Here is a 13,154-nt window from a genome sequence, read left to right on the forward strand (position 1 = left end):
CTGATTCCAAATGCCATATAGAAAAATAAATGTCTAAACCCAGGAAAGTTCTGGGCAAAATAAACACGGAAAAAGTGCTTGCACTACCAGTAAGGAGGCTTGTCATACCAGTGAAGAAACAGAAAAACAAGATCAATGGCAAAGAACTGAGCTTCCAGCCTGACCTGTGATGGTGCAATGGATAAACCTGGAATGCTGAGGTCAACAGTTCGAAACCCTGGGCTTGCCTGGTCTGGGCAAGAAAAAGAGAACTGAGCTCCCAAACAGACACAAGTGGTAATTACAAGTTATAATATAAAAAAGATGGCACTACAAATCATTGGGAAAGATTACACAACTCTAGGAACAGTGGGAAAATTGGTTACCAACATGGAAAATAAAATGTAGATTCCCCCACTTCACAGAAATATAAAAATAAATTATAGATGGATTAAATATGGATTAAAGACCTAAAATGTTAAAATATGCACACACATTTCTAAAAAAAATAAAATATCAGAAGAATATCTTTATAACCTTTAGTTGGAAAACAGTTTTTTAGATATAATTACAAAAAGAAAAATTTATAAAAGTTTAGTACATCAAAATTCAAAACTTTTCTTCTACAAAATAATTCACAAACAAAGCAAAATGTTTTTATATACAGAATGTGAAAAGAACTAAATAAAACTTTTAAGAAAAGGATAAACTCACAGAGAAATAGGGCAAAAATATAAATAGGCAACTCAGAGAGGAATCAATAAACATATTGACTCTTCAACTGGTGAGAATGGCCAATAAACATATACAAAGATTTTCAACTTCCACAGAAGGCAATGCCCAATATTTAGATGCTACTCTACACCATTAGATTGGCAAAATCAAAAGTCGGAACAAGTTTGGCGAGGCTGTGGAAAACCAGAGGTTCACAGTCACTGCGGGTCGGAGTATAAATAGGTACAACCAATCTGGGGAAGAAGTTGTCAGTATTTAGTAAAATAAGGATAAGCGCAACCGCAAGCCTGCATTACCACTTCTATATGTGTTTCCTATAAAAGTCCTGCAACGTGTGTGTATCTCAGAAAGAAAAGAATGAAAATGCTAATTGCTGCATCGTTAATAGAAGCAAAAAAATAGAAACAATCTAAATGTTCATCAACAGAAGAATAGACTATTGAACGACAAGATAGAACACCAAACAACTATTAAAATGAATTAAGTGTATCCAATGCATCACAACATGAATAGATTTCAAAAACAATATTAAAAAGAAAAGCTTTACACAAATATAGGTAACAGTATGATAGTATTTATCTATATCCTTAAAACACAATCATTCTTCATATTGATGACTACCTATATGTAAATGAAATATAATGACATGCATAGGAATGAGAAACAACAAATTCATAGCTATGGTTAACTTCTGAAGAGTGAGGGAAACAAAACAAACTTCAACTTTCAAGAGAACTCTTTCTCTTGCTGAAAAAAAATTATCTGAAGCAAAAATATCCAAATATTTTTTATTTCTGATTTTTAGATCCATGAGTGTTTCTAGTATTATTTTCTGTACTTTTCTAATTAATTTTTTTTCAATCAGTCAACCCATATCTTCTTAACGCCAAGCAGTGATTCAGAGAAGAGAAATATAAAAACTGGTTAAGGTAAGATTTGGGAGAATCTGATATTTTACACACAGTACTGTTTTTGTTTCCCGGAGTTAAAGAGAATCAGAAGTCATGCGGGCAAAGTAACATCTGCTGGTGATAAACACTCTACAACAATGTTACAGGAAAGACACAAAGGCAGTGCTCCAAAAGCGTCTCTCACTCACCTCTCGCACATGTCTTTTCAGGTGCATGTATACACTCTGTCCCGTTTTTCGAAAATGTCTTTCAACATGTTCCCTTCCAAAGGCCAAAAACGTATTCATGCATACATAGAGTCCACCTTCAGAATTCTAAAAGAAAGAGTTCACAAGATTAGCCAAGGACAACTAGCCACATAGTCTAAAGAGAGAGGGAAGGGGAAGGAAGGTACCTGACGAAGAGGAAGCCTGGGAAAGGCCACCTGGCTGTCACAGTCAGCTGCAGTGACTCCCCCACACCCGTCCATTGGCTCCACAGCCATCCACACAGGCAGCGTCCACCCCAACCCTAGGTTCCAGGTGCTCCTGGACAAATGGGCTTGGTCTCACAGCAGCGAGATCTTCAGAGGCCCTGGGAAGTAAACCTGGTTGTCTGACTTTCCAAACTGGGGTAAAGTAAAGTAAGAGCAGAAGAAAGTTGGCAAGTGAGCCAACCACCATCACTGCACGGTTTACCATTGTTACATCCTCATCTGTCAGTGCAAGTCTCCAGGAACATACAGCTGCTAAATCCATTTAGCAGGACAGAGTTCTGAAAAGATAGTGTTCCCTTCTTTTGATGGCACATGATATTTGATGGTATTCATTAATAAATTATAATATTGTAATAAATTTTAAAGGATAGAGTCCTATAATAATCATAGCTACACATTATTGCACAGATCATCTGCCAGGTGCTGTACGTATATTATTTCTAATCCAAACACTACTACAAGCTGCTTAATTGAGTTTATTGGGGTGACATTGTTTAATAAAATTGTGTAGGTTTCAGATGTATACATTTATCATCTGTATACTGCTTTGTGTGTTCACTATTCCAAGTCAAGTCTCCTTCCAACACCATTTATTCCCCCCTTACAATGTCAAAACATACACCGATGCTCAATATATAAAAAATAATTTAAAAAATAAAAATAATTTTTAAAGTTCTAATAACTCAAAACTGTTTATTTTTTTAATTCCTAATAAAATTCTAGAGCATTGCACTTATGGTTTATACACCAGACATAGAAGAGTCTTGCCCTATGAGAACATTATAACATTTAAATGTGTCTATTATTGTAGCATATACATTGCAAAAGTCAAGAAGAAAAGGCATAAAGATAACAAGAAAAGAACTAAAAGGATCTCAATTTGCTGATGACATTACAGTCTATATGAAAAAACCTAAGGAATCTAAAAACTACTAAAAATAACAACTAGGCCCTGGCCGGTTGGCTCAGTGGTAGAGCGTCGGCCTGGCGTGTGGGAGTCCCGGGTTCGATTCCCGGCCAGGGCACACAGGAGAGGCGCCCATCTGCTTCTCCACCCCTCCCCTTCTCCTTCCTCTCTGTCTCTCTCTTCTCCTCCTGCAGCCAAGGCTCCATTGGAGCAAAGTTTGCCCGGGTGCTGAGGATGGCTCTGTGGCCTCTGCCTCAGGCGCTAGAATGGCTCTGGACACAACAGAGTGATGCCCCAAGATGGGGAGAGCATCGACCCCTGGTGGGCATGCCGGTGGATCCTGGTCGGGCGCATTCGGGAGTCTGTCTGACTGCCTCCCCGTTTCCAACTTCAGAAAAAAAAATAAATAAATAAATAAATAAAAATAACAACTAATAAAATTAACATACATTTAGCAAGGTCATGGGATACAGGTTAATAGACAAAAACAAATTTCAATTTTATATATTCTGGCAACAAATACATACTTTCAAATGAAATTTTTAAAACTTGACTATAAAATAGGATATAAAAAACTCAGAATTCTATAGCTTGTACTTCTGGATAAACTTTTTGTAAGGTCGGTGGATAATGGAGGATGATCGCGTGGGGAACTCAGACCCGCCCACTTTGGCTAGGACCGCCCATAATCAAGCCGGCCAAAGGAAGCTTCCCAGGAACCATTTGGAAAGAAGCGATCATCTGCCAGCCTGTGAAATTTTACCACGTCATAGTAGCTCCACTTCCCTAGAGGGACCCTTTAAATATCTGCCACACGGTTTAATCTTTGCAACTTCCCTAGCCTCCATCTTGCACCTCCATATCTCTCTTTCTTTCCTCGGGGCCAGGGAACCTTGCCGGGCGGGGTGTGCGCTCTGTACTCAATAAAGCCGTTTATTATTCCACACTTTTCTGCTCCGAGCCCTCTTCCTTCCTTCTCGGTGGGGAAAAATACCTTACATTTTTCCCTTAAATGAGATCATCTGAATAAAATTAGAAAAGTTCTTTACAGTACATTCACTTGATCAATAAGTTATGTATTTTCAAAAGACTTTTTCCCGCCTGTCCAGGCAGTGGCGCAGTGGATAGAGCGTCAGACTGGGACGCAGAGGACCCAGGTTCGAGACCCCGAGGTCGCCAGCTTGAGCACGGGCTCATCTGGTTTGAGCAAAAGCTCACCAGCTTGGACCCAAGGTCGCTACCTTGAGCAAGGGGTTACCCGGTCTGCTGAAGGCCCGCAATCAAGGCACATATGAGAAAGTAATCAATGAACAACTAAGGTGTCACAATGAAAAACTGATGATTGATGCTTCTCATCTCTCTCCGTTCCTGTCTGTCCCTATCTATCCCTCTCTCTGACTCTTTGTCTCTGTAAAATAAATAAGTAAAAATAAAGAAAGAAATAAGATTTTTTCCCAATAAACATGTTCCTTTGTATAGTCATAGCCCGTAAGAAAAAATACTGTACCAATATAATGGTCAGTTATTCATTAAGCCCATGAAATTAGCAGCACATATTGTGATTAAAATAAAAAAGAACACACTTCTGTTCTCTTCTAATAAAATGTAATTCTGTCTAAAAGACTAAAAACCAGAAGCTACACTGAGGGAAACAGGAGCTTTGTAACCAGAGGTCCTGCACTGCCACTAATTACCTCTGTGCCCAAAGGCAGGTTGTTATACAGACTCTGAGCTTCAGTTATCTACCTCTGTAAATATAACTGCCAATAATTCCCACCTCACAGGGTTTTGTGAAGTTCAAAGAAAATGAAACCCCTAATGCATTACATAAATGTTGGTAATTATTCATTTTAAGCTAAAAGTTCTGTGTAGTACATGCATCCCTTATGATCTAAATTATTTTACATGAGGGAAATACGTAGATGAAAGAAAAAAGTGAGTGTGACAGCCACACAGGTTAGGGGTAACAAATATTAACCTGTCAGAAAAACACATTAGGCCACCAGTGGGAGAACCAAGAAAGTACCAAACAAAAGAAGAACAATGTTGAAGTGTTGACTAGCTATATAACTCAAGAGTGTATCATCTCTAAAATAATCATCAAGTCTATGCCAATGCCATTGCTAAGAGTTTTTTACTCCTTAGGGAATTTGATAAAAATTTAATATACCAAATATTCATTCTCAATCTCTGGAGTCACCTGATACTGTCACAAAGTCCACAATCAAAGAGAAAAGTGGATGGCACTCGGACAAATGGCCCCACAGAGGGAAGGATTCTATCACAAACTTCCACAGGCATCTCCCATCAGATGCACCGGCCCACCTCTGAAGCTGCGTAAGCCCCTCCGCTAGTATCTCTGAAATGGTGGCACCACCCAGGGAACTTGTCAGTAATTCTAAAATTTCAGGACGCACTGAGACAGAAAACACTATAAAAGCTATCCCATACAGAACAAACAAGTACCCCAGTCTAATGTTCTATACTTTCCCCCTCCTGCCTTAGCAAAGCCTAAATACTGGTCCCATAAGACACTTTTTTCACATACATAGTCAATATTCCCTGCCATGTACACTTCTTTCACTAATGATGACCAGTCTGTGCCGACAAATATCTCTTAATTCCTTTGTGACCAAAGCACAAAGAATAGTTTCTAGCCTGGGATCAGAGATAAGCTGATTAACTCTGAAGATTTCCAAACCCTCAACCTCAACCTCTCATCAACCAGCCACACCCCCATGAAAATAACTGCTTCAGAAGGCATCATAAAGCACCTGCCTTCCTTTGGCCAAAAGTGCAGCCAAGAAATCAAGAAGGACTTTTCTGTATAAGCACTGGGCTAAAACATCAGAGCCTGACCAGCCGGTGGCGCAGTGGATAGAGTGTCAGACTGGGATGCAGAGGACCCAGGTTCGAGATCCCGAGGTCGCCAGCTTGAGCACAGGCTCATCTGGTTTGAGCAAGGCTCACCAGCTTGGACCCAAGGTCGCTGGCTTGAGCAAGGGGTTACTCGGTTTGCTGAAGGCCCACGGTCAAGGCACATATGAGAAAGCAATCAATGAACAACTAAGGTGTTGCAATGAAAAACTGACGATTGATGTTTCTCATCTCTCTCTGTTCCTGTCTGTCTGTCCCTATCTATCCCTCTCTCTGACTCTCTCTCTCTGTCTCTGTAAAAAAATAAAATAAAATAAAAAACTGCAGAAACTAGGATCACATCTTGGTTTTTGTAATAATGTCGGCAGAGTACATTGAAGAAGAAAAGAAACTGCACTAGATTATAACGACTGGGGTGGATTTCTTTCCTAACGTCCAGTGTCCTTTGTAGGAGATTTGGTGCAATGTCTTTAGAAGAAAATAAAAATTAAACAATTTTTTTAATCAGGCAGGTTTAGAGAACTATACCAACTAACAGTGAAATATAACTCAAAGAATAAGAGGAAAGAATATAAAATGCATTTTTTAAGTCATTGGTGGTAGAGTGCTTTATTAAAATAAGAGTATAAATGAACTTCTTATCTATTGAGTTAACTTTTGAAATAAATGGTAGCATAACAATGTAAATTCCAAAACTATATTCATTCTACATGTCAAAAACTCTTAATATGTCAAACCACAAGAACACACAAATAAGGGGAAATCACTACTAAAAGTTACTGGTACAATTAGACTTCAGTAGAGAAGAAAATTAACCTAGATCCACATCTTATACCAAACACTGTAATAAGGTCTAGGTAGATCAGCTAGCATTTAAAACACTAGAAAAGAGCAGAATGGCATATTTATCCCACTTGTGAAGGGGAAACTAACTTCTGTCCAAGAAAACACAGAATCGCAAAAGAGATGGTGTAGTTGATTATAAATATATAAACACTAATGAACAAGTTGTACACAACAAAATATAATGAAACAAGAAACCAACAATAACAGAATGGGTAAAGATGTAAAGTATAATGAAGAAAAGCTTATATGCAAACTATGTCAAATTGCTAAAATTACAAGATATCAACATTGAGGTTCAACTTGGTAAGAGTTTTAAGATTGTTTAGTTTTAAATATGCAAATATATATATTAAAATCAAATCATCACATTCTCTACCTCCTGAAGTAAGCACATTAAAGCACTCAAGGGGAGTACGTATGCCTACTGAACTAGCAGAAAAGTATTGTAACTGCAGTCTGGAGCCACAAGGTCTATCTACTTCCACATGTAAATTGACTCTTTCTACAGAGCAATTAAACTGTGACCTTTGACACAGTATTTCTCCTTTGGGTATAGACTCCAGGAACCCAAAAGGAATAGGGAAAAAAATTCATTCAGAAATATTCACGATCACTATTTATAACAGGAAAAAGTAGCAGTGGCCCCAAATAGGGGTGCTAAGAACCTGCGGCATATAAACACAACAGAATACTTGAACATTATTTAAAATGACAAGTTTATAAATTGTGTTAATGTGTATAGAACATATGTATAGAATTAAATATAATGTGCAAGGAAAAATACTGTTTATGAAAAAAAACACATGCTGATGACACGGAGGAAGGAGGAGAGGGAAAGGTGAGTCTGTACACTGACAAAGACCTGAAATGAGAAGGGAATATGTAAGTGGTTTTAGACAGATTTATTTAAGTCCTTGACTTTGGGACCCACAGCCTCACCTCCCATTACCTCCAGGCTTGGTCAAGAGTGGTGTTTCTCAAACTAATGTCATGAAGGACCAGGTTGTTTTATTTCTATATGAACTAGTCCTGCACGGGACTAGTTCCCAGCTCCAGCCAGATGTGAACTCACACGTGTTAAGTCCCACAAAACCCAAATGAGTCTATATCCTGTTCATACAAATTAATACACTGCTCACACACTTGGATGTGGCTACAGGTCATGTCTCTACAGAAATGTCTAAACACTTACTCTCAATGTTTGTACTTATCTCTTGGCACCAGTCAGCTGACTACACTTTGCGTAGCATTGGTCGACAGGTGGGTGAACTGCCCACGCCTTCAAGTGTCTCACTGTCAGGAAAGCATCACTTCAGGAACCTGATCAGGGACACCAGGTCAGGCCTCAAGCCTACAGAGCAGCCCCATCAAAACCAGCTACCCGTGTCAGTACCTGCACAACCAGAGACTCCCAGGCCCCTCGCCTGTGTGCCTGTCCATGCTGCCAGCTGCTACCCAGGACCAAGTCCCACATCTCCCTGCTCATCCGCCTATGCTGACAGCCCTTAACCCCAAGCCCACTTCCATTTCACAGCTGTCAGAAGCCTGCTATGGGAAACCTATAGCTGTGAGAAACCCAAGTTCCTCCATTTGGGGCCACTACATTCAGAAGCTGAGCCACACAGTTGCTCCTTGAGAGCAGGAAAATTGTATCACATTCATTATAGAATTCCCAAAACAGTATCTCGTACTCAGCAGGATTGAACAAACATTTATGGAATGAATGCCAAGTTCTGTGTAATCTGTCATTCGTTACATAGTTTAATCTCTCTCTTTCAAACTAGTCCTCAGTGCCCCCCTTTTTTTTTAAGAGATATACAGACAGCAACATCAAGCTGTCCCTGTATGTGCACTGAACAAGGATCGAATCAGCAACCTCTGCTCTTTGGGATCACACTCCAACCAACTGAACCATCCAGCCAGGGCTTAATTATTTTGTTGTTGTTGTTGTTGTTGTTGTTGATTGTATTTTAGAGAGGCAGAAAAGGAAGGGAGAAAGAGGGGGGTGCCAAGGGAAACATTCATTTGTTGTTCCACTCAGTCATGCTTCCCATGTATGCTCTTACAGGGAATCAAACCCTCAACCTTGTCATTTCAGGACAACACTAACCAATTGAGGTAACCAGCCAGGTCCTTCAGTGTCTTTTTAAAAATACTTCCTAGCATAGATTCCATTTCAAGTCTTTGGCATAACTAAATAACAAGGACTATCAAAGGAAAACTGATGGTCATGCACAGAAATACAGCCTGAGACACCAGCAGGAATACTGGCTTTTCTGGTTTGTTTGGCTAAAGTCTTAGCAACTTGGACACTTGAACCCCACTGTCCCAGCTCTCCTACCTTCTGTAACCAAGCCTGCCTCACATGGCTCTTTGAAACAGTGGCTGCCATCTTCACACCCCATCCCACCTTGGACCTGACTTTCAGAGGCCTCCCAGCCCAGAATGGCCCAAGTGTGTTTCTCTGTGCGTTCTTAGCTCAGTAAGATTTTAATAATCATTTTCATGATGCACTATACAGGAACCTGACCAAGACGCAAGACTTAATTTAGAAACCTGAAATCACAAGGAAGTCAAGAAATACCACTCAGAATTTCTCTAAGACTTTATAATGATTCCCTTTGAAAATTTCTCCCAGCCCATGATCAACTATAAGAAAGAAGAGCCGCATTAGAAGTCCATGGGCTGTTTAAACCCACTCTTCAATGTGTTTCAATATACAGTGTGTCCGTAAAGTCATGGTGCACTTTTAACCGGTCACAGGAAAGCAACAAAAGACGATAGAAAAGTGAAATCTGCACCAAATAAAAGGAAAACCCTCCCAGTTTCTGTAGGATGATGTGGCAGCATGTGCGCATGCGCAGATGATGACGTAACACCATGTATACAGTGGAGCAGCCCATGGCCATGCCAGTCAAGATGTGGATGGTACAGAGGAAAGTTCAGTGTGTTCTGTGGCTCGTGCAATGTGAATATCGGCACGTTTATAACGAAGCGCCACCACATAGGAATAACATACTACGTGGGATAAGCAGTTGAAGGAAACCGGCAGTTTGGTGGAGAAACCCCATTTTGGTAGACCATCAGTCAGTGATGACTCTGTAGAGGCTATACGGGATAGCTACCTAAGGAGCCCTAAAAAATCTGTGTGTGAGCCCACATTGAACTGCACTGAATAGGTATGAAAGTGGGAGCGTTTTCCTTTTATTTGGTGTAGATTTCACATTTCTATCGTCTTTTGTTGCTTTCCTGTGACGGGTCAAAAGTGCACCATGACTTTACATACACACTGTAGATACAATATAGCTATAGCCATTCATTTATTACTTTACATTGTAGTACCCTACATACTATTCAGAAGTAACAATAAGGGAGAAGTCATCTTTTCTTGTACAGCCTGTCATTTAACAGAATATCAAAAGAGTGGCAAATATAAAGGTCACATTTACAACATGTTTCAGAGTGGCCAGTGAACAGTCATTTTAAATAAAAATACACCGCATTGTCAATCAGTAGGTGTTCAGAGAATTTTGTTTACAATGGTGTGTTCCTGGAGACCAGCCTCCGCTGGAAGACAGGAAGGGTCAATGAGCCAGTGTGAGCATCGCATTCAGGAAACAGAGTTACCACGTAACACTTGTTTTTAGAACTGCAGAACAGTGTGGAAAACAAGCAGTCATTGCCACAAAGAGAAACATGATGTAGGTAGATGGAATCACAATAAATCCACATACAGGACAAAGTACATACTGACACCCGCCAAGACTGACTCACACACTCATGCAAAGGAAAAGAACATGGTCTTTTCTTGAACAGTTTTAAAAAGAATAAAGGAAAAGAAAATAAGTTAACTATACTAGGTGCTTGTAATAGCGAAAGGAAGTAAGCTGAATGCCCAACAACAGATTTTTTTACTAATTTATCCATGAAATGTAACACTCCTCAGCCATTTAAAATTGACTTGTAGCTTGACCTGTGATGACCCAGTCAATAAAGCATCGACCTGAAACGGAGGTTGCCAGTTCAAAACCCTGCACTTAAAAAAAAACAAAAAACCCTGGACTTGCCCGATCAAGGCACATATGGGAGCTGATGCTTCCTTCTCCTCCCTCTTTTCTCTCTCTAAAATGAATAAAGTCTTTCAAAAAAATTAAAAATTGACTTGTGATGATTGTTTAGTGAGAGGTACTTTTTAGTAAAGAAAGCTGGTGCCAAAACTGTGTGTATGAGGCCCTGGCTAGTTGGCTCAGTGGTAGAGCATTAGCCTGGCGTGTGAAAGTCCTGGGTTCGATTCCCAGCCAGGGCACACGGGAGAAGCGCCCACCTGCTTCTCCACCCTTCCCCCTCTACTCTCTCTCTATTTCTCTCTTTTCCTCCCGCAGCCAAGACTCCACTGGAGCAAAGTTGGCCCAGGAGCTCAGGACAACTCCATTGCCTCCACCTCAGGCACTAGAATGGCTCCAGCCACAATGGAGCAAAGCCCCAGATGGGCAGAGCATCGCCCCCTGGTGGGCATACGGATGGATCCCAGTCAGGCACATGCAGAAGTCTGTCTGACTGCTTCCTTGCTTCTAACTTCAGAAAAATACCAAAAAAAAACCCACAAAAAATCAAAACTGTGTGTATGATGTTATAATACATGTGACGTGTACACACTGCATGGCATGATGTTATCTCAGCATGGGGAGAAAACATAAGATTTTTTTCTTCGTGTTTTTTGGCGTTTTCTAATTTTTCTTCCAGAACAGTAAAATATTCCTTCATTGAATGTACTTAGAATCAAGTATATGTATATAGAATAGAACAGGCAGTCACTCCAATGTCCCTTTTCTTCACCAAAGCTTTTCTTAGAATTCTGCAAACCAACTTCTCAGTACTAAGGTTCTGCACAGTCTCGTTGCTCAAAATGAAAGTACAGTCTGAAATAACCAGAAGATTATTTTGAAACATGTGGCCAAGGAAACTTGGGAACACACAAGTATAAGAGAGGAGACAAGGACTGTAATCTTGGGGGGCAGCCTAGAATGGGATTACAACAGAAAAATGTAACAAACCAAGGACACTTGTATTTCAGTTGGATGCCATCCGAGTTTACGGAAGGGGGTTGCCTGTGTGGAGTCTGGAAAAGAAGCCGTGACAGAGAACAACGCTGCACTATCGTCTCTGGGGGCAGGAGAAGCTGGTGGGGGTGTGGGGCAGGAGTTTAATCAGCAGACAGAGAGAAACGAGGCTGGTGCCCAGACAACATGGACATCCCAGTAAGGAGAGACAGAAAACAAGAAAGAGCTGGAGGAGACCATTTCCAGCGGTGATCAGAGGGAGCGAAGTCTGAGGGAGGATGGAGAGACCAGAGGGCTGGGACAGGGGATGGGGAGTGTAAGTATGAGGGGCAGGCAAGCCAAGTGGGAAGAGCACTCTAGTTAGATGAAAAAGTATGTGCAAAGGCCACACACAACTGCAAAGAAAGCTTAGCTAATTCTCAAAAAAAAAGAGAGAGAGAGAGAGGAAACCAGGATGCTAGAGTCAAGTGAGAGGGGAGAGGCAGCAGGTAAGGAGGGGAGAGGTCTCAGAGGCCAGCAGAATTGGTAGCACAGGCATGATAGGAGCTAGCGTTCTCTCTCACCAGGATGCAGAGCCACTGGAGGCTGTTAAAGTGAGAGGTGCCATACTCTTATCGACTTTTTTTTTTTTTTTTTTTTTTGTATTTTCCTGAAGTTGGAAACAGGGAGGCAGTCAGACAGACTCCCGCATGCGCCTGACTGGGATCCACCCGGCATGCCCACCAGGGGGCGATGCTCTGCCCATCTGGGGCATTGCTCTGTTGCAACCAGAGCCATTCTAGCTCCTGAGGCAGAGGCCACAGAGCCATCCTCAGTGCCCAGGCCAACTTTGCTCCAATGGAGCCTTGGCTGCAGGAGGGGAAGAGAGAGACAGAGAGGAAGGAGAGGGGGAGGGGTGGAGAAGCAGATGGGCGCTTCTCCTGTGTGCCCTGGCCGGGAATCGAACCCGGGACTCCTGCACATCAGGCCGATGCTCTACCACTGAGCCAACCGGCCAGGGCCTTGTCGACATTTTTAAAAGACCACTCTGGCCTGACCAGGCGGTGGCGCAGTGGATAGAGCGTCGGACTGGGATGTAGAGGACCCAGGTTCGAGACCCCGAGGTCGCCAGCTTGAGCGCGGGCTCATCTGGTTTGAGCAAAAAGCCCACCAGCTTGAACCCAAGGTCACTGGCTCCAGCAAGGGCTTACTCGGTCTGCTGAAGGTCCATGGTCAAGGCACATATGAGAAAGCAATCAATGAACAACTAAGGTATTGCAACACGCAATGAAAAACAAATGATTGATGCTTCTCATCTCTCTCCGTTCCTGTCTGTCCCTGTCTATCTCTCTCTCTGATTCACTCTCTGTCTCTGTAAAATAAAT

General features: G+C 41.4%; 1 protein-coding gene and 2 non-coding genes across 3 annotated transcripts in view; 1 reads left to right on the forward strand and 2 right to left on the reverse strand.

The window, feature by feature from the left end:
* USP13 (ubiquitin specific peptidase 13) overlaps nucleotides 1-13,154 on the reverse strand; it is a 142,528-nt gene that overhangs the window by 114,638 nt on the left and 14,736 nt on the right. Inside the window, exon 2 of the mRNA XM_066346842.1 lies at nucleotides 1,814-1,939. Within this exon, the coding sequence (XP_066202939.1) occupies nucleotides 1,814-1,939 (126 nt within the window). The remainder of the gene's footprint in view (nucleotides 1-1,813; nucleotides 1,940-13,154) is intronic.
* LOC136380271 (small nucleolar RNA SNORA81) lies at nucleotides 6,183-6,354 on the forward strand. Its single transcript, XR_010746938.1, has one exon. It is a non-coding gene; the product is annotated as a small nucleolar RNA SNORA81 (small nucleolar RNA).
* Nucleotides 12,716-12,791, reverse strand: TRNAI-GAU (transfer RNA isoleucine (anticodon GAU)). The gene has a single exon. It is a non-coding gene; the product is annotated as a tRNA-Ile (tRNA).

The sequence above is a fragment of the Saccopteryx leptura genome, chromosome 8 (assembly GCF_036850995.1).
Source record: "Saccopteryx leptura isolate mSacLep1 chromosome 8, mSacLep1_pri_phased_curated, whole genome shotgun sequence".
Lineage (NCBI taxonomy): Eukaryota > Metazoa > Chordata > Mammalia > Chiroptera > Emballonuridae > Saccopteryx > Saccopteryx leptura.